The sequence below is a fragment of the Symphalangus syndactylus genome, chromosome 18 (genome assembly GCF_028878055.3).
Source record: "Symphalangus syndactylus isolate Jambi chromosome 18, NHGRI_mSymSyn1-v2.1_pri, whole genome shotgun sequence".
Classification (NCBI taxonomy): domain Eukaryota; kingdom Metazoa; phylum Chordata; class Mammalia; order Primates; family Hylobatidae; genus Symphalangus; species Symphalangus syndactylus.
This window is the reverse complement of record NC_072440.2, coordinates 61068093-61094642: the sequence shown is the minus strand read 5'-3', so window position 1 is coordinate 61094642 and position 26550 is coordinate 61068093. Positions and strand designations below refer to the sequence as shown.

General features: G+C 44.6%; 1 protein-coding gene across 8 annotated transcripts in view; it reads left to right on the top strand.

Annotated features, from left to right (window-relative positions):
* Window positions 1-4641: 4641 nt before the first annotated feature.
* The window catches only part of SEZ6L (seizure related 6 homolog like), a 214197-nt gene continuing 192288 nt past the window's right edge, over window positions 4642-26550 (top strand). For 6 of the 8 annotated variants that reach the window (XM_055251466.2, XM_055251467.2, XM_055251464.2 and 3 more), the window contains exon 1: window positions 4642-4943. In XM_055251466.2, the coding sequence (XP_055107441.2) occupies window positions 4850-4943 (94 nt within the window). In that variant the 5' untranslated portion in view covers window positions 4642-4849. The remainder of the gene's footprint in view (window positions 4944-26550) is intronic. The other 2 variants (XM_055251465.2, XM_055251463.2) reach the window with 2 other exon arrangements.

Sequence of the window (26550 nt, the reverse complement as noted above, 5' to 3'; positions counted from 1 at the left end):
CAGGGCGGGAGTGTGAACAAATGTGCATTGATGGAGAAAGTAGTCACTGAGCATAGGCTGTCTCATGACTTCAAAATCAAGCCCCTGATTAATCATGATCTGAGTAGACAAAGAAATGGGATCACAGACACATGATGACAATGACTTCCATTAATGCAATGACGCTGTTTTAGCCTCAGGACCTTGCACTTGTTGTGTTCTCCACCAGGAATGTGCTGCATCTGCACTTAGTGTCTGTCTCATCATTCCTTTCTCTACTTAAACGTCTCCTATTCTAGGAACCCATCCCTGATCATTCAAAAAGAACTTGCCTCTTTTACTCTCAAATCACCTTGCTTTATCTTCCTCAGAATTACAGCTCTCTGAAATTCCTATTTATTAATGACTTTATGGTCTATTTCTCATCCGTACAAAATAAGCTCCAGAGAGCAAGAACTTTGTCTTGTTCGCTGCTGTATTATCAGTGCCCAGAACAGTGCCTGACATATGCACTATCCTAAGTGCTTTATAATGATTGTGTCATTGATTGCTAAATAATAGGCTTTCGTTGAAATGATTCCTGAAAGGTTAATTTAGTTGTTCAAAATCACACCACTGTTAGTTAGTGGCAGATAAACCATTCAAATTGAGGCTTGTTGGGTTTGAAGTTCCAGGCTTTTAACTGCTCTGCTAAACTGCTTCCCCTGGCATATAGCATTAATTTTGGAAGTGGTTTGGGCCCTTGTGTTGCCAGACTTCACTAGACTGTCAGCCCTGGAGAGCCAGAGACAGAGTCTGTTGCATCCACAGCGCTCAGCACTGCTTGCCACGTGGTAGCCATTCAATAAATAGTAAATGCTCGAACAGTATTTGTAGATAGATGGACAGATGGATGAGTGGGTGGGTGGTTGAGTGGATGGATGGGTGGATGAATGGATGAATGGAAGGGAGGAGGGAAGGAAGAAAAGAAGACAGAAAGGGAGGAAAGAAGGAAGGGTAGGTAGAGGGATAGATGAATTGTTGGATGGATGCATGGACTAGTGAATATATGGACAAATAAGTGGCTGTGCAGATAGGTGGGTAGATGAATAAGGAAACAGAGTCCCGGAGAGACTGGTGACTCACTTAATATCACACAGCATTAGTCTTTAGTCCATCAGTTCACGGGATCTTCTCTATAACCCTAGGAAATAAGTGCCATAATATCCCCTCATTCACGAGGATATTATTATCCATTTATGTCAATCACTCCAGGTGATAAGTGTTATTTTTATCCCTACTTCTCAGAAGAGGAAAATAAAGCTCAGAGAGGTTAAGTGACTTGCCCTTGTCATCCTGTAAGGAAGAGGCGAGGCTAGGATATAACCCTTTGTCACCATTGTACTAATTTTAACTGCATAACATGGCAAAATATAAGGTGAATAGAATTGTAGGCACACATCATCTAATCAGCAGACAAGCTAAAATTATCTCCCCAGGAGGCATTGGGTAGCAGGAAGCTCACCCTGACACCAGAATCTAGGCAGGACGTGCCCTATTAGACAGACCACAATATCACTGTCATGGAAACAGCAAAAGGTAAAAGGTAAACCAAGTGTATGATATCGAGTAAGTTACTTTGCCTCCCTGGCCCTCAGTTTCCTCATCTATAAAATGGCTACCAAAATTGTGATTGCAGATTTTCATATGCAAACTGTTCTAGTCCCTTTCAGAATTCTATTTCTAATTATGATATTTCTTTTTCCAAAAATAGTCTTGATATTGCTCCTAAATAATCACTTTACATTCCCAACATCACTATCTCAGATAATCAGGTCTGTGTCCCATTTCCTCAAGACTTTTCTCTGTGTCTTGTTTTAGCCAGCAAATGGAAAGAGTAAATCTCTGTCCATATGTTCAATGGGTTAATGGTTTACAGTGTCACTTCTTCTACATAAGACACCTGCATGCAAGCAATGATCTAGAAGTTCAATGTACTTACCAAAGTGAGTAACCTCATTGATGGACTTTTAGTGATTGTGGCCCTTCTGGTAGTGAGGAAGGGCTGAAGCTTCAGAAGGTAACAACCAAATCATAGCACAGAGGCAGCCACCAAATTTCTGGGAAATAGCCTGTGAAGGTGAAATGGGTTCTGGCTCTGTAGTCAGGGCTGGCCTTGAATCTGCCAAATCCACTGCTTCCTGACTGAATGACCTTGGCTGGGTTGGGACCCCCCACAAAAAATCAGATACTTATCTTTCAGATGGCAATAACCACACCTCGTTTTCAGGATGATTATGAAATTGAAATGAGAGACCGTGCTCGGTGTGGGACAGCACCTGGCAAACAGTGGATTCTTTACACAATAGTTTCCTTTTCATTTGGGTTGTTTGGTTTTTTTTCTTGTAAATTTGTTTAAGTTCCTTATAGATGCTGGATATTAGACCTTTGCAGATGCATAGTTTGCAAAAATTTTCTCCCATTCTGTAGGTTGTCTGACATTACTGGGTATATACCTAAAGGAATATAAATTGTTCTATTATAAAGACACATGCACATGTATGTTCACTGCAGCACTATTCACAAGAGCAAAGACATGGAATCAACCTAAATGCTCATCAATGAATGAGCATATATGTATGGTACATATACACCATGGAATAGTATGCAGCCATAAAAAAGAATGAGATCACGTTCTTTGCAAAAACATGAATGGAGCTGGAGACCATTATCCTTAGCACACTAATGCAGGAACAGAAAACCAAATATCACAAGTTCTCACTTATAAGTGGGAGCTAAATGATGAGAGCACACAGACACATAGAGGGGAACAACACACGGAGGCCTACCAGAGGGTGGAAGGCAGGAGGAGGGAGAGGATCAGAAAAAAATAACTATTGAGTACTAGGCTTAATACCTGGTTGGTGAAATCATCTGTACAACAAACTCCCATGACACAAGTTTGCACACATAACAAACCTGCACATGTACTCCTGAACCTAAGAATTAAAAATAGTTTCCTTGCCTCCAAGTATGGAGCTAACAACCTATCTCTTTTTCTCGCTCGCTTTCTTCCCTTTCCCCTCTTTCTCCACCTTCCTTGCTTCTTTAGGTTTCCATTGAACAAGTCTCACTGAGCACCCACTGCATGCCTGCATTATACTATACAGAGCCTGAGCATATAGCCACAAACAAACAGGCAAGGTCACTCCACAGAGAGCTGGCAGCCTCATACAGTAAAGCATGGAGTGCTTCATCTTCTCCAAAGGAGAAATCAGCCCTCCTGCATCCCTGCCTCAGCCACCTTCTTTATAAAAACCAGTTGGGTTTACTGCCAGGAATGGAAACCTCTTGCAGCTGAGGATAGGACTTTATGGGGGGCTCTCTGTCCCCCAAAGCCTGAGGCAGGTCTGGGCCTATAGTGAGTGGCCTGTAAAAGAGCATTGTTTGAGTGAGTAAATGGGGAAGCTCTGGGTGTGGAGAATCTTCTGAAACCCTGGGCCAGAGTGCTCCTCCTTCCCTCCTCCATCCAGTGTTCACCTCCCCCACCCATTCTTTCTAGGGACTCCCAGCTCCACCACGCTGCTAAAGACATATTCCTCCCCCTGTTGCTGCCTGCAACCTTCTCTCCATCTGCTCCCTCTGCCTGTTCAGGCTGCAGTGTGTAGATAGTATGGCAAGGTAGGGTGGGGGGAGGAGGACAGCTTCTAAATTGGGTGAGAGGCCTGTAAAGCCTGACCGGTCTGCCAAGGCTAGGCAGGGAGAGACAGTCAGTCTCCAGGACTGTGCATAAGCTTGTCCCCACCTAGCTCTCTGCCAATGTCTGTCCCCAAGTATCTGCTTGTCTTCCTCATTGATTGTCCCTCACTACCTCTATTTGTGGAGAAAAGACTTTGCTTGAGAATCAGGCCTGGGCAAGAATGCAGCAGAGGTGGGCCTTGTAGTCCTGCTCAGATAGGGAAGCGGGTACAGGAAGAGGCAAGCGGCTGACCTGAGAGGAAGCCTCGCAGCTCTAGTGCCCTGCCGGCAGTGGAGTTATGGGAGACAGGGCTCAGATTAAAAAGTGGAGATGGATCTTAATTTAGAGTTCGTGATTGGGCTTCAGCGGGGTCCAGACCCCCTCCTGTTAGATGCACAATTTTGTGGCTATGTGTAGTGTTCTAGTAGATTCACAGCTCTCACCAGATCCACAGAGTTAGAGACTTTCTAGGTTATGGGGACTCACTTTGGAAGCGGCGGGGCCCTGGCGGGGAAGCAGGCTGGCTGGATCCCAGAGGGCTCTGGAAAGAACTGGAACTGGGATATATCTGGAAGGCTGGGCAGGCAATGGAAAGCTCCGGGCTGCTCATAAGCTCGGTTTCCAGGCCTCCATCTCACCGTCTGGAAAATGGTCCGGGTGCTCTCCAGCCTGGCCTGGCCAGGCAGAGCTGCTGGGAGCGTCAGCAGAGAGAGAAAACGCTCGGCTCCCAGGACGCAAGGGGAATTGGCGTTAAACTTTGCAGGGCCGACGGGCCGGCGGCCAGAGGAGGCGGCTGGCACCCCAGGCGCCGCCACGGCCCCTCCAGCTCACTGCCCGCTCGCCCGCCCCCTCCCTCCCTGCACTCTCTCGGCACAGACTCGGCCCCAGCCCCCTCCCTCCTCCCGCTCGCTCCACGCTCGTTCGCTCGCTCGCCGGCTCCTCCTCACTCGCCCGCCCGCGACCGGCGCAGCTCGGCCAGAGCGACCGCGGGGCTGAGCGCGCGTCCGCCCGGGGGCTCCGGAAGCAGCCCCGGCCCGCGGCCCCCTCCCTCGCTCCCGCTTCCCCTTTCTCGCTCACCGCCGCCCTCCTTCCCCAGCTCCCGCGCCGTCCGCCCGCCCCTCAGCCCGCGGCTCCGCGCCCCCTGCAGCCACGATGCCCGCGGCCCGGCCGCCCGCCGCGGGACTCCGCGGGATCTCGCTGTTCCTCGCTCTGCTCCTGGGGAGCCCGGCGGCAGCGCTGGAGCGAGGTAAGCGCCCCGAGGGGCGGGGCGGGCAGGGGGCAAAGTTGCCGGGAGAGCTGGGCAGCCAGGGGTTGGGGCTGACCAGGGCGACTCAGATATCACCCGCCGGGATGGGGAGCGGTGGTGGCTGCCCAAAATCGGGGCTAGGAACCGCACGTCCCCTTGGCCCGGGCTGATGCGAGTGTGGAGGTGGGGATGTGTTGAAGGACTCGGGCGCTTCCCTGCTTTGGCTGCGGGCTCCCTTTCGGTCTTCCCCGGCTGTGGGGCTGATTCTCCTATGCAGCCAAAGAGGATCTCCTTGGAGTGGGGTCGCCTCCAAACCCCAAATTCCCGGCGCTTCTCTGCAACCGCACCCGGGGCTGGGTGCCAGATAATTCTCTTCCTCTCCGGGAGAGGACAGGAAGGGGGGTGAGCAGCTGACCCACCCTGCAACTGAGGACTAGACTCAAACAGTGCATTTGCCGCTCTCCCCCGACACCTCAGAAACCCTTGACTCCTTTGGTTCAGGCTGCCCCGAGGGTCTGTGTCCCTGGATCGATCTCAGCCAAGCGTCAGGATACCGGACTTGGGTGTGGCTTTCGCCAGAGGCCGGTGGAGGGGGCTGAGGGCTCTGAGAACTTGGTAAGGGAAGGAGAAGAGATGTTAGTTAGCAGTTGGGAACCTGAACGAACGGACTCCCCTCTACTCTCTCCCCGACTGCCTAGCATCTCTGATCACTGTTAGGAATGGGGGTGGGCGGTGTTAGTTTCATCTACCACATGTTTGTTGAATGGGAAGAGGGGCCCAAGTTTAGCAGAGAATGACAGCTCCTCTTTCTCAGACCTGGAACCATACCCTCTCTCCACCCCATAAGGTACCTCAGGAAAAGTTATGGGTGGGGGAGAGGGCCAGATAGAGAGGGGGTGCAACGCCTAACTCACCCAAAGCTAACCCTCAGAGCTTCGGGGGTTTTCTCAGGCACCTAGGAGACCCGAAAATCAATAGGAGCGTTAGTTGGCCACCGGACCCGGCCTTCTTGCAAGGTCCCAGAAATGCGCTCCTCACGTGTAAAAAAGCAGGCAGCTGCAGGGTCTGAAGACAGAGGGAGAGCAGGCACTGTGCTCATCTGGGGCTCCGCCTCTGTCATTTGCACCGTCTTGACTCAGAGTTGGGGGACAAGCGGTGTTCTTTCCCGCGGAGTTCTGGACCCCCAGCGCGCGCACCTGCTTTCAGCACCAAAGGCCCTGGACAGCTCTCAGCTCCATGGGCCCTGGCTCTGGGTCCCTTTCCCTTCAACCCTTCCCGGTGGCCTGGAGTGCCCCCCTCAGCATAAATCAGGCATTTTATCCCCCATCTCCCCGTCTTTTTAAATGTAGAGCCCGGAGTGCAGAGCAAAGGAAATTGTTCATCACCTTTTGTTTAACAAAGCATATCATTGAAGAACCCCCACCCCTTTTTTATGAGGCAATAATGTCCACAATTTACACCAGGTCTGGACAATTTCTCTGGGAAAGATAGGGAAAGAGATTTGGTTTAAACAAATCGTTTCCACCACAGCATGGCCTTTCTTAATTAGCTGTCTCTTTCTAACAATGGCTTGGTGGCCTTGAACTGAGTCCAGCTCTCCCTCCCCCACCCCCTTTCGAATCTGTGTTGTGACTAACACACATATAAAAAGAACCTGAATCTACCCAGCAGCTTACTGGATTTTCTAAAGCAGTTCTACCTCTGAGGACTCCACTCTCCAATACACCACCTTGCAGGGAAAAAAAAAAAATTGTCTTAATGGCACGTATTGAATTGTCATCTAAGACAAGGATTTCCTATTCTGTTTCCTTCACAGGCTTCAAACACATTGTAAAAGCAGGGGGAGACGTGTGTGTTTTAATTTTTAAGACGTTTCATACTATTTTTCCAACTGCTCAACACCATGGCTACCCAGCATATTTTTTAAATTAACTTCAGGTCACTACCAAATTAAAGTCAAGTGATGTGCTACTTCAGAAAGCTCATTAATAACTGTGTGGTTCTGACTCTGAGTCATAAGGAGGGAGTGAGATTGGCCAATAAGCATTGCCAAGTCTGGTGGTGCATTTGGAGACAATTGACCTTCCACAATAAATTGTATTTTTAATATAGAGCCCAACATCCACTAATGTCAGATGGAGAACCATTCACCTAACTCGTTGTTGCAAACTAGTTCTTCTGTTTGCGGTGGAGTGAGGGGATTTGTAAATACTCAAAAGGGACCTGTTGCTACATTCTTATGCAGGTCACGTGGTTCTCTGGGCCATTTCGCTGTAAGGCATGAATAAGTATAAAGTATAACTTGTTTTTGAAGAGGCTCCTTATTGTCTAAGATATGCACATGGGGAATAATTGTAACTACGTGCTAAGACTGCAAAGCCTAAGTATAATTTCTTTTCTTTTTCTCTTGAATTAATAAGGCAAATTCAGTATTGCTGAATAAGACTCAAATTTGCTGCTTCCCCAGTCTCTAACGTGTGTTGTGGTTAGATTCACTTAAAGACTATTTTCATTATGGATTGGCATTATTTTCCATAGAGTTTTGCCCGTTCCTGCCAGGGGCCACCGTATCTAAGCTTGAGGGATTCATCTTGTGTTCATATGGCGCAGTTAGGTATTAAGAAAATAATGTTACATTCCTTTCCTTCCCCTTCCAAGGCAAAAGGATATTTTCTGATCAGAGTGGCTTGTTTTCTTATTTTTGCGTACAAGTCCATTCCTGCAAGCTGTTCAAATGAGCTCGATTTACTGGTCCTCCCATTCTGTCCAAGGACAATTCCTCCGATATACCCACTGTGCAGATCTCCACTGGGAGCGCTCCAAGATATAGTTGGCGACTAACGGCAGAAGAGAGGGGAATTCTGACCTGTGGAACAACCAGGTGTGTGCAACACCAAAGGTCAGCAGAATGGAGCTCCTCTCAGCCTGGAGACCTTGCTATCATCTCTCCCCTCCCTCTTTCTGATTACTACATTTTATTACTGTTTCTCAAAGAAAAATTATTGGTCACCGTTGACACACGCAGTGAAAAAGAGAACGAAAAGGTAAAAAGAAGCCAGGAGAATGCTCCAAGGAAAGTGTCAATCCAACTGCCCTTTTTGTATTTTTGTAGTTTCCTTCATGAAGCCAAATTGCAAAACATCCAAGAGGCTGTGGCAAGGCTGTTCTGGGGAGTTTGACTGAGCTGGGCACTGGAATTAGATTTACAAAGTCCAGGAAAAGAAGTGTAGCTCCATAATTAGAGTGACCTGGGTCCAGAGGCCAGCTCCATTGTTTATTAATGCATGGCCTTCAGCAGAACTATTTTATCTGAACTTCCATTTCACCATCTGAGGAATGGGGGCAGGGGAAGGAGGGCTGATGATACCAGCCTGGAAGGATGGTTGCAGGGATTACATAATGCATGTAAAAGCAGCTGGCATGGAGTAGGTGCTCAAGTAATGTTTATTTCTTTCTTTCCCTGCTTTCCAAAGGGCAAACTGCTCCTATTAGTAGACACCAAGAAAACAAATCGCTGCGATTGGCATGAAGCAGGTGTTGGTATAAATATTGGGATAATTCAGCCTAAAGGAGAAAGGGGTTGAAGGGCATAGTGAGTAGCTCCAATGGGCAGATGAGAATTTGACATTGCCTGGTGCAGACACCCTTCCCTTCCAAACTCTCATGCTGTTTCTTTTTGAACCTCAATATTACCATCAGGAATCAGAGTTCATGGTACTAGAGATCGAGCGGATGCAGGAGAGCAGGTTAATTGTTGGAAAGAAGACATAAGAAGCAAGTCTTCCAGAAAAAGACATTTGCTCTTTCACTCATTCATTTGAATTTACTGAGCACTTCCTATGTGTCTTAGTTCAACCTGCTATAACAAAAATGCCGTAGATAGGGTGGCTTAAACAACAGAAATTTATTTCTCACATTTCTGGAGGCTGGGAAGTCCAAGCTCAGGGTGCCAGCAGACTCAATATCTGGTGAGTGTCTGTCATCTGTCTTTATGCTTTGCAGATGGCCACTTTCTAGCTGAATTTTCATATGGCCAAGAGGGACAGAGAGCCCTGGTCTCCTCATCTTAGAAGTGAATTAATTCTTGCACATGTACCCTAAAACATAAAGTTTAATAATAATAAAATAAAAAAGTGAATTAATTCTTATCATGGGGGCCCTATCTTTATGATTTCATTTTAACCTAATTAATTCCTAAAGGCTCCACCTCCAAATGTCATTACATTGGGGATAAGGCCATCAACATATTGATTTAGGGGAGACACAGACATTCAATCTATAGCACTATGCATGCGGTAGACCTTGTGTTCGGTGCTGGAGTACTATAATATGATAAGGCTCCTGCCCCAGTAATGGCAGCCTAGCAAGAGACATCTGCAGGTAAACTACTACCATCCATGCCATGTGGTAAGTTCTTTGGTGGGGGGATATCAGAGATCTATGGGACCTCATGTGGATGTGTTTAATTCTCACAGGGGTGGCCAGTGAAGGCTTCCTGGAACAGGTAGCATTTGAACTGGCCCTGAAGGGGATATGACAGGTACCAGCAGCCAGAGGAGAAATTTCTACAGTAGGATAGGGAAAATCCTGAAGGCTTCACTCTCAGCACACATCACACCCCCGCGGAATTGAAGAGAGGAAACAGAGGAGAGAGTGGGAGGAGAAAGTAGGCAGGTGCACATGCTCACCCTCAAAAAAAAGATAATCTGTCGGACCTGCCTGTCCTCCCTGCTCTCCCCTGAACTTCACGGGCTGGGTAGATGAGAGCTGGAACAAAGGACGTTGAGCCGCGGTGTTCGCTATTGTCCACTAGAGGTTGTGATGACACCGAAGGAATCTTCTCAGAAGGGAGTGAGGCCCAGCTGCTGAGCACAGACAGCATCACACAGCCCTGGGTAAACACTGCTTTAGTGGATTTGCATGTTTGCATAATCCTCTGGTTACTGTCGTTCCTTAGAAGCATCCCTTTGGTGGCTGTGACAATAGGGAGCAGGGCAGGGAATAGGACTGCTTTGAGGAAAGGGTAAAAGGTTGGTGAGTTGGGAGGAGGTCAGTGGACGCATGTGATATAATTTACTAGATCGTGGGAAGGACTGAGTTTAAGCAATGCAAACAGCATTTATTGAGTGTTGATTTTGTTCCAAGCCTTATAATAACTGCTTTATATAGATAGGTGCAGAGAATTCTCACAGTAGCCCATGAGAGAGGTGCAGTTGTTATCCGCATTGTATGGACTGGGAAAACTGAGGTACTGAGAGGTTAAGCAATGTGTCTAGCATCACAAAGCCAAGAAAGGGATTGAAGTCCAGCCTCAGACCCAGGCTGGTGTCAGAATCATAACATCAAGTCCCACTACTACCTTTTATATCCTGCATTCCCCAAGACCATGTGCAGATTCTGATGGTTCTTAGGAAGGGATGGTGTGTGTTTGCCAGATGTGCATGGAATGTGTACTCAATGCCTAACACATTCCCTGGCACACATAGCAAGCATTTAAGTAAAGCTGGTCAAATTGAAGTGAGTCGTAAGGTAAAACAGGTTACGATTTTATTTATAGGCAATTAATTCACAATCATTATAGTTAGTGAGCATTTACTATATCTCAGGCACTTACATTGGTTATTTTAATTAATTTTAACAATATCATTTCATTTTATAGATGAGGAAACCAAGGCTTAGAGAAGCTGAGTTATGCATAGGTAAGGTTTAAATCCTTGGTGCCTTCCAAGCTGGGTCCTTCTGTATTTCTAAATGAAATGTGTGAGAAAGACCGTTTCACCATTAATGTGCAGATAGTCTGGATGGGTAAGTGCACCAAACTCCAAAGACTGACAGGACAGAGACCAAAACCAACCCTCAGTAGTTCTCAAAAAAGATGAACGTAGGGATTATTCTTTCCAGTTGAGGAAAGGAGAAGACCTCATAAAAGAGAGTGAGCGGTCCAGCTGGTTCATTGGTTGGCACCAACATTATGTGACTGTTTGCAGTTTCTCAAGTTTCCAGGTCACCCAACCATTAATGGAGAACTCACATTGTATAAAATTGGTTTCTGTAAGCCCCTAAATTCAGGACCTAAGCTAAACCATTTCCTCTCTATGAGTCTCAATTTTTCCTTCTGTAAAATGGATCACACTAATCACTACCACATTCATAAAGCTGTCCTCACAGGGCTGGGTTGGGACAAGAGAGTTAAGATGCTTTGCACATGCCAAGAAATCAATCCTTGAGGAAGTAAGTGCTGGCATGGAAGGTTGAAGACCTCAAACACCCCCATGTGCTTCTTCCTGGGCTTGTTATAGCCAGCGTTATAGCAAATATAACACTGCTATTTGCCATTTATTGTGGGCCTACTCTGTGCCAGGGGGCTGTCTTTGTGCTTATCCTGTATTCACGTACTTGATCCTCATGTGTTCCTATCAGGTGGTATGATAAACTAGATTTTACAGATAAGGCAACTGAGTCAGAACGGTACAAGCACTTGCTCAGGGTCTCATGGACAATGAGCGGTGGAGTCAGGATTCAACCCCAGAACTTTTCGATTCCAAAGCCCACGCTTGTTCTAGGTACTGGGGCATGAAGATGTGGGTATCACATAGCACAGAGGAAAACGGAAATGGAGAGCTGCTGCAAGCCTGGAGATCAAGGTGGTTTGACAGGACTTCAAGAGGGGAGATGCTTTCTCATCCAGTGGCAAATGCCAGCTGTCCCAAGTCAGCTTTCTGAGACAGAAAACAGTTTATCCCAGCCTCTTTCATACCTACTTTGATGGCTTGTGCGTGAGCCTTATTCTCATCTTACTCATGTTATTCCTGCAGCCTGGACTGTCATCCTAGAGGAGCGCATAGCTGGTTGTGTAGAGGGGACTAAATCAAATTCCCAACTGGCTGATTTTAACAGTATGATCTTGAGCTATTTACTTTAGTTCTCTAGGCTTGTTTTGGCCTGATATATAAAATGAGAGGATTAGATTTACATTACAAGATTGTTAAGACTCATCAATGTATGTGCATATTCATAGCTCATTGCAAGCACTCAATAAAAATTTGCCATTATTGCTCTATTAACCTGGTAAACTTCTATTCATCCTTCAGAACCCAGTCCTAATTGTCCTTTTCTGTGAAGTCTTCTCTTGCTTCTCTCCTCTCTATGCCAATTATGAATGATCTTCTTGGCCCCTTATCACATTTCATCCCCCTACTATGGGTAATTCATACACTGATAATGCCTGGGTTGCCAATTTACATAACTCCCTCCCCCTAAACAACGAACTCTTAGAAAATCTCAGCTGAATCTTACTCATTCATATGCCCCTTAGCCTGTATTTAATCCAGTATAAATTCTCAACCCATTATGTTAAATTACTTTTCCTCTTAATCTTAGTTTTGGGGAGGTGAAGTTAGAGTCCTGACATCTGAATTTAATTCCTGACTCTCCTATCCTGTGTGGTCTTAGGCAGCCTGTATAAACCTTGATTTTTTATCTGAAAATTGGGAATAATAATAGTGTCCAACCTCATAGGATTGTTGTAGAGGAAAACCAATGAGATAATAGATGTGAAATCACTAAGTAACTCTACAAAAAAGGAAGAAGAGAAAGAAAAATTAAAAGGTGGAAGAAGGAGAGAAATACACTTTGTAAAGAGAAAAGAAAAAACCTTTGTGCAAACACAAAACCACAAGATAGGCCATTCATCAGGTCCTCACTAAAGCCATCTTTCTTTCCAAAGGAAATATTGGATGCAATTATTTGCCCTGTGCCTAACCTCATTTCAAAGCAGAAAACTTCTGGACATCCTACTGCTTATTGCAGAATCTGCCTTCTCTTAGGTCTCTGGCAGCTGCAAAAACAGCAAATGCCCAGCTGAAAACTGGGACAGTATAGCAAAGTGAATAAAAACCCAAGCTCTAGAGTCAGAGCAGCCTGGGTTTCAGTCTGTTGCTTCTTATTAGATGTTTATCCTTAGTCAAGCCACTTTGTCACCTTGAGCTGACACTAGGCCTTGCATAGGAGTGAGGGTCTATGCTCTGCCCACTTCCCAGGGATAATATGATATGGGAGAGAGGTTGTATAGTTAGAGTAGGCCTCCTTGGTGTCTGTAATATAATCAGATTCTAGCAGTTATTTGGGATTCTTATCTGCCTCAATCGTCTCCCTGATATTTTCATTTTATTGAGGAAAGAGACCCAGAGACAAGAAAGGGCTTATTCGAAGTTCCAACTGTGAGTGGCAGAGCCAGGACTTGAACCCCTCACTCATGTCTTCTGACTCCCATGCTAAAGTGACTTCCACTTACTTTCAAGAAAAATGGAATCCCTACCCCTCTCAAGTTTATGTCCTGAGACCCAAGGAGTGTGGCAATGGAAGTTTTAAAGGTATCTGTTTTTAGTAAACCACTGGCATATATTACCCACATGGGACATTTACATTATGTGGCCATGGAAGACTGACTGCATGAAAGAGGCTTTGGTAGAAGCGGAAATCAAGCCATAGCTCCCTCCCCTGCTGACTTGGCACTTGAATCTTCAAGGCACCAGCAGATAAGCTTGCACCTGGGAATGGTGCCATCCAAGCATCTGGCTTGAGTCAAGCAAGCAAGAGTTAAATGAAGAGGCTCAAGGAGACCCAGGGCCCAGGCCAGGTATCCCTCCTAGGCTTCCTTACCCTCACCATGGGTCATGGATAGTGGCTGATTGAGAAACCCGCTGGGGAGCTGGGGTGTGGAGAGCAGGGAAGGATTGAGTGAGGCATAGCTAATGTAGCCAGCCTGGAGCAAGTAGTGGACATTGGGGATGTTTTGGGGCTGGAGATTAGAACAAGGTAGGTGGATACAGTATAGCACCTGGGGTCTGGAGCTCAGGACAAGTCTTAGTGGGTATAAGCCTCTGGGTGTCAGTTTCCTTGTCTGGTCTCACCTATTCCCAGTTTAGCTTAGCATCATAAATTGGTGAGTTCACATTGCCAAAATGGAATGGGCTCTTCAAAGCCGTACACCATAATAAAAAAAACACAGACCCTGGAGTCCAAGAGATATGGGTTCAAACCTAATGCTGTGATCTTGAACAAGTCACTTAACTCTGAGATGATGGGAGTGGGTGGTAGTGATGAGGATGAGGAGGGGAATTATGAGTTGCTGTTGTTACTGATGGACCGAGCTGATTCTCAGGTCAGCGATGGCTTCCATGAGAGGAAATAGTATATTCTAATGTGATTTTTGTGGTATAGTGCTATGGTTGGAATATTTGTGTCCCCTCCACCTACACCAATGTATAGGTTGAAATCCAACCCCTCTGCTGATGGTATTAGCAATGGGGCTTTGGGGAATTGATTAGGTCATGAAAGTAGAGGTCCCATGAATGGAATAGGTGCTCTTAAAAAAAGAGGCTTGAGGTCAGGTGTGGAGGCTCGTGCCTGTAATCCCAGCAGTTGGGAGGCTGAGGCAGGAGGATCACTTGAGGCCAGGAGCTCTAGACCAGCCTGGGCAACATGGCAAAACCCCGTCTCTACAAAAAATTCTAAAAATTAGCCAGGTGTGGTGGCATATGCCTGTAGTCCCAGCTACTCAGGAGGCTTAGATGGGGGGATCCACCGCAGCCCAGGAATCCAAGGCTGCAGTGAGCTATGACTGCACCACTGCACTCTAGCCTGAGTGACAGAGCAAGACCTTGTATTTAAAAAAAAAAAAAGGAGAGACACACCTTACCCTTTTCACCATGAGAGGTAGATATATTGAAGCAAGAAGCTGTGATATATAAGAAACAGGCCATCGCCAGACCCTGAATCTGCCAGCACATTGATCTTGGACTTCCCAGTCTCCAGAACTGTGAGGAATAATGTCCAGTTGCTTATAAGCTGCCCAGTTTATGGTATTTTGTTGTAGAAGCCAGAAAGGGTCTAAGGCATTTAGAACAAAGACTCATTCAGGATAGCTGAAGAATAAGAAGGTTTGCTCTAAGGACACTGCAAATATTGAGCCAAGAACATTCCAGGACTCTCTCCACTTCTCTCTTGCATGCATCTGCTTCTCCCCACGCATCTGTTCATTCTGGCTTCCTCTCTATTGCCTAACTCCTCTGCTCACTCACCATAGATCTCTCATCACCTCCACTTACCCATTCGCTATTATGGCTTCTCCAGCAAAATCACCACATGTGCACTGTCTAATATGGTAGCCACAAACCACATGTAGATATTGAAATTTAAATTAATTAAGATCAGATTGAATTAAAAATTGAGTTCCTCAGTCCTACTAGCCACGTTTCAAGTGCCCAGTAGCTATGTGTGGCTCATGGCCGCCTTATTGGACAGCATGGAGAGAGCACAAATGATTTCTGCCCAGTCCTTTGCACTGGGCAACTGGGCAATAGGTTGGTTCTTCATACTTAATCCAGTCATCTGTGACTGGTATGGGAAGCATGCCATGTGACACAAAACCATACCTTGGGATACAGCAATCGCCACTGATGATGTCTCACACACTTTCACTGCTGGCCTTGATAGCTGCTTCTCAACTCTTCTCATTTTTAGGATGTGGCTCTGCAACCCTTTTGCCAGTAAGACACATATTCATCAAGATGTGGCCTGTCTGATAATCACATCCAAGAAAACTGGGAAGAATCCTGTCATCATTGTAACTATCTGTTGACTTGCCTCCCTCCGTGCTGTACAATGAAATTTTCGGGGTTAGGAGTTGACTTGTATTATCTCTCTATTCTTAGCTATTCTGTTGAATAAATGAGTGAATGGATGAATCAATGAATGAATGATATGCAGTCTTCAGCTATGACTCAAAGTGTTTGGACATAGAACACAAAAGCCTTTGCAAAAAATGTGCAGTCTTCACATTATTTGGGTAAATGACTTAGGAAAAAATAATTTAGGGTAGGAGTTGTGGGTGATAGAGAGCTAGAAAAGAGGGAGCCTCATAAACTACTGTATTTAGACGTTTAAAAGTGATCCAGGCATTGAAATCAGATTGGAGTGGAAAATGAAGAGAAGCCTCAAGGTGGGGTCCCAGGAGTTCTCCTCTTTTCCCATGAGAGATTCATCTGGAATGATGACAGTGGATTTAAGAGCAATAAGGGAGGTTGGTAGGAACACAGAATGTGACTCCATGCATGGTTTTGGTAACCATTTTTCTGCAAAGTTTTAAGATTATGGAAACAGGGAGAGGAGATGTTTAGAACAATGTCCTCAGAGTGAGCATTCTGAATGGGGGACTCAGTACAGGATTAGGACTGAGGAAGGACTGACTGTGGATCCCCACTCTGCCAATTCTGTGTTGTGTCATGCTGGAGCAAGTCACTGAATCTCCTCAAGCCTCAGTTTCCATCTTCAAAATGAGAATAGAATTCTTCCCTTGCCTCTGTCTGCAGGGTGAATAGAGAGAATGTAATGCATGTGACTACTATCCAGCACAACTCCAGAGGGAGCTATTTATACTGCAGTGTATGTGAATGGTACCCCCTGGAATTAAGCAGTGTACAACCTATGCTGCCATATGTGGTAGCCCTGAATATGGAAGTATGCCACCGAACTATGAATCAATTTGCAGAGGAAGAAGGACAGAGCTCCCAAGACTTTTCATTCCCTAAGGACTTCTGATCAGGCCTCCACCTTCTATGCCCCCTTTTAAAGCAGGTTTAACAGAGTGGAAAGCTAATTTGGGGCCAACCACCTTCAAAATTAACGTAAAATATGTGGAATCAAGCCTAGTTTTCCAGGGCTTCAGGAAAGGAAATTTGCGTAATTTATGGCATAAATAAAAAATGATATGCCAGGTTAATTTGCATACTTTAACTTCAGTTGGGGTTAAAAACAAAGTTTTTGTTGTTGTTGCTATTTGTAGTTGTTGTTTTTAAAGAAAGCCTCTCTTGTTAATCTGACTGTAAGCTTGAGTAAATTACTTAACCTCTCTAGGCCTCGATTTCCTCAACTGTGAAATGAAAATGATAAATGGACTTACATCCTGGGATTGTGGTGAGGAGTTATGAGCTGACTCTGTAAAACTTGTAGAATAGTGGCTGGTACATAGCAGAAGTTCAATAATTATACACTATATGTAATATATAATAACATATTATGTCATTGTCATTAAGTATGCAATGTATCTTGTCCACTTGATATTACAAGAAATTCTAAAAGATGCATATCATAGTGTACCCACATGAAGTTATTTTGAGCTCAGGACCTAGAATTGTGCTAGAACACAGCAAGAGCTCAGTCGTGAGATGCATGGCTGCCCTACAATGAATGCGTTATTATCATTATTAATCACTGCCCCATAGGTGCATGTGTTTGAAAGCCCTTCTCCCCTCTAGACTGAGGTCCCTCCAAGGTAGGGACTGTTTTATCTCCCTCCCAATCCCCACCTCTCAACACTACATCTCCCAGATAGTAGAAACTCAATAAGTGCAGACATGTTGAATGAATAAATGCTGAAGTGTTATTGTTCTTAATTAGTATGCAAGAAATGATTCTTATTAACATGCATATGAATGAATGGCTGTCTTCCTCGCAGACTAGAAACTCCTCACTTCTAGGTCACCAACATTTGGATCAGTGCTTGGCGTATCACGTAGTCAGCAGGTGCTCATTTGGTGTATGATGGTGCCTAAGACCTCAGAATTTAAGGTCCAAGGCCTGACTCTGCATCCAGCTTTATCATTTACTGGCTGCGTAACTTTGGGCAAGATATTTGTGCTTTATGAAAATAGCATGTGCAAGGAAAATAACCAACTGTACCTTTTTCACTGAGTTGATGTGAGACAGAAATCAGGAATTTTTGATCAAGAGCTTAGCACAGTCCCTGACACACAAATTAGGTACTCAATATAGATACTACTGTGAATAAATGAATGCATGGCCCTTCCCAAGTGTCTTGATACAGGAAAGGGGCCTTGGTGTGTAATAAGAAGCTAGAACAGAATTTACAATTTTATGATCCCCATAGAGAAAACATTCTGTGGGAATTCAACGAGGAGCATTGACTTTACAACAACCACATCTATGCACACCTTCCCAATTTAAGGTATGTTATTATCTCATTTAATAAAATGGAGGTTCCAAGCAGAAGGCAGGGGTCCAAGTGAGTAAATCCATCATTCTCTGGCTGTTGTTTTATAATCAAAGTTTATCTCAGATCAGCCACAAAACCCTAGAGGAGGCACTACATGGGCTTGGCCTGTCTGCCGGGAGCCTTTCTGTCTGTGAATGAGTGACACCAGGAGCAACTTCTTAGCAAGGGACTTTCAGAGAACAGTGCTTTTGTCTCTACCAGACTCCTTCCCTGTTTCTAAAGAAAGCAGACCCCTAGGAAGGCTGAGAAGGAAACAAACTCCTATAATGCACTAGAATCCCTATTCATGGCTTCATTTACAGAATCTTGCTTAATTATTAGCAGAACCTTCAAAGGTGCCTTACAGCCATTTGATTATACATAAAGAAGCGGAGGTCAGATGGCTAAGCAGTGCTGGTGTTATGACTCATTCATTCTTTCATCCAAGACCTACTTTCTCTTTATTTCAGAGATTCCACTCTGTACCAATCACTTGATAAGTACTAGGGATACAGAGAGAAACAAAACATATCCTTGCCCTCAAGAACTTATCTAACCATTCTTCAGACTCACGTAGGACCAAGTTCTTCTCTTCTGCCCTCTCCTCACTTCTACGTTGTCCTGATGACTTCCGGGCAGGGGGCAACTTTCTCCAAGGGACCAGGGTTGGCAGCCATGAATTCCTGGGACCACTCCCTATAGCTCTAGTTGCTATCCAAACAAAGCAAGCTCGTTTGATCTTCTTTAACTTCAACAAGAAAAAAAAATCTAGTTGATGCTCCTTTAATGGGTGAAATAAATGTGTCACTTTAAGAGAAGCTCCAATAACCATCCCAGACTTCACAGAGGCAGAGGAGAACTCCAACGGGGCCTGCTGAGAGTGACGTTACTGCCTTCAATTATTGCAACAATATGTTGGCATTTCCTTCTTTTGTGAATGTGGGAAACTATACCCTGAGCAGAACTGCAGAGAATTATATAGACGCAGCTGAGCATGTGTATAGATATAAATAATATGCACACTATTTCCATAAAGCATAAACTTGGACAATCAGTTAATGAGGTTTGGCCAGAAACAAATTAATTCCTTTGGGTCCTGGGGTAGTTTTATTCTAAGTAATAATAAAAATAAATAGTCATTTCTTATGCTTAGCACATGGCAGAGGATATCCATTATTGCATTTGATTGTCAAAAAGAACTCCGAGGCCCTAGTACTATGGAATATTAGTTGTTTTTCAGCAAACTGAGGGTCAGAGAAACTCCACCATGGAACAGTGCCTTGGTTTTTATTTATCCTGACATTGACATTTTGGAAGAGTACAGACCCATTATTTTATAGGATGACCCTCAATTTGGGGATATAGACTTTTGATTCTTACAAAATGTCAGCATGCAGCCCATATTGGCCTATCACTTGCCTTTCTCCTTCTTGGGTGTTTTTGCCATGATTGAAACAAGGCCTAGAATTCCCCCAAGTCAGGCTGTCTTCACTGGTTCCCTCTACCCCAGTGTCTAGTACCAAGCAAGGGTGCCCCCTACCCCACTTCTGGGATCCCTAACCAGATGCCTGCCTCCCTCTCCACCCCACTTCTGCCACAATGCTTCCACGGCACCAGGCTGGCACCCTTGCTATAGTAACGAGCCTGCTCTATTCTTAGTATTTGTTTATGCATCTCTCTTTCCCACTAGGCCATGGGAAATTCAGAATCTGATTCACTGATTCAACCCCAAGAAGCAAATATTTAATAAATGTCTACTTTGTAGGCTCTGCTGTAGGTGCTGGAACAAAAACTAATAGTGCCAGCCCTCAAGAAATGTATGCTCCCTGTGATCTTTCATTCATTTACTGGCCCGAAGCATTCATTCATTTATTCAATAAATATTCATTAATATTTTGTGTGCTGGGCTGCATACCCCAAAGCATGCGGATCGTTCAGTGTTTGTATAATGGGGTAGAAACAATGGCCTACTCCTACAATGAAAGAAAAAGAGGTTAGGCTTGTTAATCTCTGATAGAGGCCAGCTGTGGTGGCTCACACCTGTAATCCCAGCACTTTGGGAGGCCAAGAAGGCAGGTGGATCACCTGAGGTCAGGAGTTCGAGACCAGCCTGGACAGCCTGGTGAAACCTCATCTCTGCTAAAAATACAAAAATTAGCCAGGCGTGGAGGCATATGCTTGTAGTCCCAGCTACTTGGGAGGCTGAGTCAGGAGAACTGCTTGAACCCAGGTGGCAGAGGCTGCAGTGAGCCGAGATCGTTCCACTGCACTCCAGCCTGAGCAACAGAGCAAGACTCTGTCCAAACAAAACAAAACAAATCTGTCATAGTAAACAAGATAAAAGGCTTCCAATGAACTTCAGACATTCTAATGCACACTATGTATGTGAAGGGGTTAAAAAGACAGCTGGGGGATTCTGAGAGCATCTAGAATCTCAAAGAGAATGGGAATCCCTCTGTCACACTGCCCTTGGGGGCACCAGCCACAGCCAGACACCTTGATCTGACATATAATTTCTCAGCATGAATGACCAGAAAGACCACCCAATGAGAGTCAGAGACCTGAGTTCTAGAGATGACACAGTTGCCAAAAATATGCTGTGTGACCTTGGGCCCATTTCTGTCCCTCTCTGGTCTTCAGTTTCTCCATCTCTAAATTTAGTGGCCTGGGCTGAATCATAGTTTCCAAAATGGACTATGAGTTAAAATCACATGAAGAGCTTTTAAAGACCCAGAAACCCAGCTATACCCCTGCCTACTGAGTCGGACCCATGATTGAGCTGTACATGCTGCCTTCTGGATTTTTCTGAGGCCATCAGTAAACTTCACCTGGATGATTTGACCCCAAGCCATGACCTTTTATGATTCTTTTGTTCATGATAATTATGTCCACCATTTATATGCGAGGCATATGCTAAACCCTCTACTCACGTGATCTCATTTAAGCCACATATGAGACCAGTGGGGTGGGGCCTGATACTTCCATTTTACAGCAGGAGCCACTGAGACTTGGAGAGATTAAGCAGTTCTCTCAAGATCACACAGCCAGTAAGATCCTGCATGCATATCTGTGTCTATGTGACTTTAAAAGAATTTGCCACCTCTCTGTAGTATGAATAGGGGTGGGAATCTACTCTTAGCCCACCATATTCCCTCCCCAGAGGTAGCCCTGTTCTCCTGGCTCCTCTCTTCCCTGAAAATCTAGTTAACTCTTTTAATGAGCCAAATAATTGTGCCCTGTGAAGTGTGTGATCGATCACACCCTGGCTGCCCATGAACCAAGCACAGGTTTGCTGCGCACTGGGGTCAGCCTCCCTGACATGAATTATTGCTACCATCAGCCCTCCTTTCCGCTCCTGCACTTGCAGGGGGGCGGCTGAGCCAAGGACTGTGGACACTCAGGATTCAACTCTGGGCTTGGCCAGAGATAAGTCCCTAGAGTTTGGGGCATTTGAAGAACTGACAAGAAGCCAGTGTGGCCAGAATATCCTGAACAGAGAAGGAAGTGGGCAAAATGAAGTTAAGAGAAAGTATTAAAGAAAAACAGTGATTCAGTTGCTATACTTGTTAAAGCATAATAAGGCAAACTTTATTCAGGACCATCACACTGATGGGGACAACTGCAATGGGATTTTGCAGTGGGGGAGATTGGGCTAACTCCAAATACGAATGGGAAAGTTGGAATTTATAGCCAAGGTGCAGAGTAGGGGTGGGGAGATTAGTGGATGGAAAACTACTGAAAGGAAACATTAGGGGTAAGGGAGATTCTCCTAAATCCACCTAACAGGATTCTTGCTGAAGGCACACCAGCATGATCAGACATCACCTGGAGATGGTGGAGGATGAGGGACCCGATCAGATATGGAAGGTGATCAGATATCCAAAGTGTAGGGTTCTTGCTAAAGTGACTTAGCAGGGTTCTTTGCTAAAATTGGATTCCACAAAGAAGTGCACAAATTGGCCTAGAATAAGGTTCAGGAGCCTGATTAAAGTTTGATCAAGCAGAGAATCATTGTCAGTGGCCAGGCCCAGATCCTATAGGGCAGGGAGGACTTGCTGAGAGGTGTTGGGAGTTTATTCTCAGCTGTGCTTAGGAGCACGGGAGGGGATTTTTGGGTTTGATAATGCTGTCTATGAAGTGAAAATGCTAGCATTAAAGGCAAAAGAGGAATCATTTAGGAGATCCCCGCAGATAGGATTTGAGGGAGTTAATTCTACCCCACACCTCCCAGCTTAAGATAGGGTCACCTCTTCTAGCCTCTCTGCTAAGGGCAGGGACAATTTGTGTATTGGTTTGTTTTCACTCTGCTATGAAGAACTACCCGAGACTGGTTAAATTATAAAGGAAAGACATAATTGACTCACAGTTCTGCATGGCTGGGAAGGCCTCAGAAAACCTACAATCATGGCAGAAGGGGAAGCAAACAGGTCCTTCTTCACAAGGTGGCAGGAGAGAGAAGTGCCAAGTGAAGGGAGAAAAGCCCCTTCTCAGACCTTGTGAGAACTCACTCACTATCATGAAAACAGCATGGGGGAACCACCCCAATGATCTAATCACCTCCCACGAGATCCCTCTCCCAACACGTGGGGATTACACTTTGCCTTACAATTCAAGATGAGATTTGGGTGGGGACAATTTCATACCACCAAGCCCACTGCTCCTGGTGCAATTTCTCTTCAATTGCAATGGAAGGGAGGCTGATGCTCTGCACTTGCTAAAACATCCACAGGATTCCCAGCCTTTGACTCTTTGGCTGTGTCTAAAACCTCCAACTCATCTGCAGACTTGCTGTCTTAAACATGGCTGGGTGCTTTGAAAGATTTTCTCTGTTGCTCCCCCATAGTGTCTAGAATACAGAAAAAGCAGCAGAGAGGAGAGGAAAAGAATATAAATTTGGGCAAATGATGATTAAATCCACCCTTCCCTGCCTCCCAAACTCTGATCAGACTGTACAAAAAGAATCTTATATATATTATCACTGGCTCTTGGTTTAACGTAGGGCCAACAGTGCTGGGTAAATTAAACGACATTTATAATATAGCTGAACTATAAAAATGTGCTTGGGGCAGAAATTAGACATACCAAGCTTTTTCCAGCAAAAGACATTTTTACAAATGCATGAGAACCTGAACCAATTTGGAAGCCCTGTCATTTTGATTTAAAGCTGGGGAAGTGGGGCTGATCCCTAAAGAGGAGAAACAATTATCCAGGTGAGAGGAGATTTTAAAATTCTGGTTCTCATTACTGCCCTAAGTTTGACTCAAAATGTATCATGTAGAGAAGAGGGTTGACCCATAACTGAGAGCTGGGACCCTTCCTTCTTCATCTGCATAACCAGCAAATCTCATATGATTTCCACATGTACCCTCTTCCAGGGAGCCTTCCCTGCCTGTCTCAGCTGAGTTAGGGGCATTGCATTGGAGTACCCATATCCACTTTGTTTTAGTTAACTATTGTTGCCTAACAAACCATCCCTGAAATTTAGTGGCTTAAAATAACAAATATTTACTATTATCTCACATGATTCTGTGATTTGACTGAGTTCAGCTTGGAGGTTCTTCTGTTCAGCCTGATGTTGAAAAGAGCCAAATCATCTCTGAGCCTCCAAGGGGTTCAACCGCATGTCTGGTAGCTTGAGCTGCTTGTCCCCTGAGCATGTAAGTTTTCCCTCATGTGAGTTGGGCTTCTCCCAACATGGGAGCTGGATTCCAAGAGAGAGTGTCCTAAGAGCAAAAGTGAAAGCTGCAGCTCTCTAAACATGACTTGGCAGCCATCTATAACCTACCACTCCCTTGTACTAAGTCATGATATAGTGCTGTTCCCATGTGCTGAGCGGGTACTATGCTAGGTATTCGCCACTCTGTACTCCATTGTTGGTTTATGTCTGTGTCCCCTTGCACAAAGGAACCCTTGTCTAATTCATTTCTGCAATGAAGGAGGTGCAGTTAGTTCGGGTTCAACAGAAAAGCCATGGCTCTATGTGTTCACGCCAAGTGTGGTCACTCTTAACCCAGGAGATTATGGTGAGAGAATGCAGGAATCTAAGGGCCAGCATCAGTATTCTTTTATAGTACCACAATAAAAATAATAGCAGTAGTCATAATGATGATTAATAGTAGTAGGAAGTACTAATAATAGTATAATTTCTACTGCTCTAGCACTAATACATGTAATTCTGCCTTACACTTAAGAGACATTTGACCACTTACAAAATAATTTTTTTCCATTACCTTACTTTGCTATTCAACAACTTTGTGAAATGGCCCAGGAGGATTTTTGTTATAAGTCATAGTTTATAAATGAGGAAACTGAGTCTGGGAAGGAACAAAAACTTGTCAATAGTCAATTAAAATGGATATTGTCAAGTACTTACTATTTGCACTTTACACCAATGACTTAATTTCCTCCTTGCAGCAATGTTGTGAGGTAGATACCATTATTGCCACCATTTCACAGATGAGGAAACTGAAGCTCAGAGAGATGAAGTCCTTGCCTTGTCTAGGATTTTATGTTTCCTGGCTGGGATTTGCATCTGGATCAGTCTAACTCTTGAGTCAAAGACTCTTTCCACAATGCTACATTTAATTCCTCCCAGATTACCATTTTGTAAATTACTTTGAGCTGAGAAAACATTCACATAAAAATACAGTCAATCCTCCCCTCTGTATCTGAGAGCTTCTCATCTGAGTATTCAACCAACTGTGGATTGAAAATATTCTTTAAAAACAATGAAAATAACAATACAATGATAGAAAATAATACAAACTTAAAATTTAAAAACCAATATACTATAACAACTATTTACATAGCATTTACATTCTATTAGGTATTATAAATAATCTAGAGATGATTTAAATTGTATAAGATGATGTGCATAAGTTATATGCAAATACTACTCCGTTTTCTATAAGGAACTTGAGCATCCGTGGATCTTGGTATCCTGGGGGTCCTGGAACGAGTCTCACATGGATACTGACAGACAACTATAATATGAAAAATTAGAATGAGGGACTCTTCTGTGAAAAACTTCCGCTGGGTGCGGTGGCTCACCCCTGTAATCCCAGCACTTTGGGTGGCCAAGGCAGGCGGGTCACGAGGTCAGGAGATCGAGACCATCCTGGCTAAGATGGTGAAACCCCATCTCTACTAAAAATACAAAAAATTAGCTGGGCGTGGTGGCAGGCACCTGTGGTCCCAGCTACTCAGGAGGCTGAGGAAGGAGAATGGCCTGAACCCAGGAGGCAGAGCTTGCAGTGAGCCAAGATGGGCGCCACTGCACTCCAGCCTGAGCAAGAGTGAGACTGTGTCTCAAAAAAAAAGAAAAAAAAAAGAAAAACTTCCACCAGTCTTAAAGCCCGCTTTGACCACTTGGAAGTTTTTATTCTTCACCCATTGTTAGTTCTTGATGGTTTCCACATAGCTGAGGTTACCAAGAAGCAAACTTTCAGATAAACAAGTTGTCATATGTGTAAAGTTACATGAGGTTATTGAGTCCAATTATTCCAGGGATTAACTCACTTTGAAGTTATAAATTATGCACTTGATGGGAGCAAAGATAGATATGTATATATTTTAGCACCTATAAAACCCATCAACTGGTCTTTTTTGGAGGACATACTATACTAAAAGGCAGGATGATGATAGGTTAAGCACGCTGACTTAAAATCAGGCTGCCTGAGTTCAAATCCCATCTCTGCCACTTATCTCAGGCAAATTATTTCATCTCTCTGTGCCTCAGTTTTCTCATCTTTAACAGGGATTTATAATAGTACCCATTTCACAGGGTTGTGGAGGGGATTAAATATATAGTCGGCCTTGGTTCATGTGCTCATCTTTGAACAAGTCACTGGGGTTGGAACCATGTAGGACCCTGACTGGCCAGCCCTGACCTCCCCCAGCACATGGACTGAAAGTGAGAGGTGGGGACTTGCCAAAGGAATGTCAGGAGATGTTCGCCAAGAGAAAAGTCACAGAGAAGTCCAGCATGTTAAGGAACTAAGAGTTTTCTTTTTATTTTTTTCCTGCCGTGTCTCAATCAATATCTGAAAGACTCATAAAGGAACTGAGTGTGTGCCAATAATAAAATGACCCAATTGTGAATTAAGCAGATATGTTTCTCCCCAGCAGGGTTAACAAAGTGGCTTGCATCCAGACCCAACACTGCCATTTACCACCTTACCTTCTGCAGGAGAAAGCATGGAAAGTGTGCAGAAAAATATCCTGGGGTGTGGCAAGACAGAGGCCTGTCAGTTTAGCAGTGAGTTGTCATTGGTTGTAAAACATGATCCTATAAATATAGGATGTTTGAGCAATAGGTCCATGTCAGGTCTCTCTAAGAGTCAAACATTTAAGCAACAACCTCTTGTTTAATGAGAATAAAGAAAATCTGCCACCCAGAAATAGCCTTTGACCCAGCAATCCCATTACTGGGTATACATTCAAAGGAATATAAATCATTCTATTATAAAAATACATGCATTTGTATGTTCAGTGCAGCACTATTCGCAATAGCAAAGACATGGAATCAACCTAAATGCCCATCAGTGACAGACT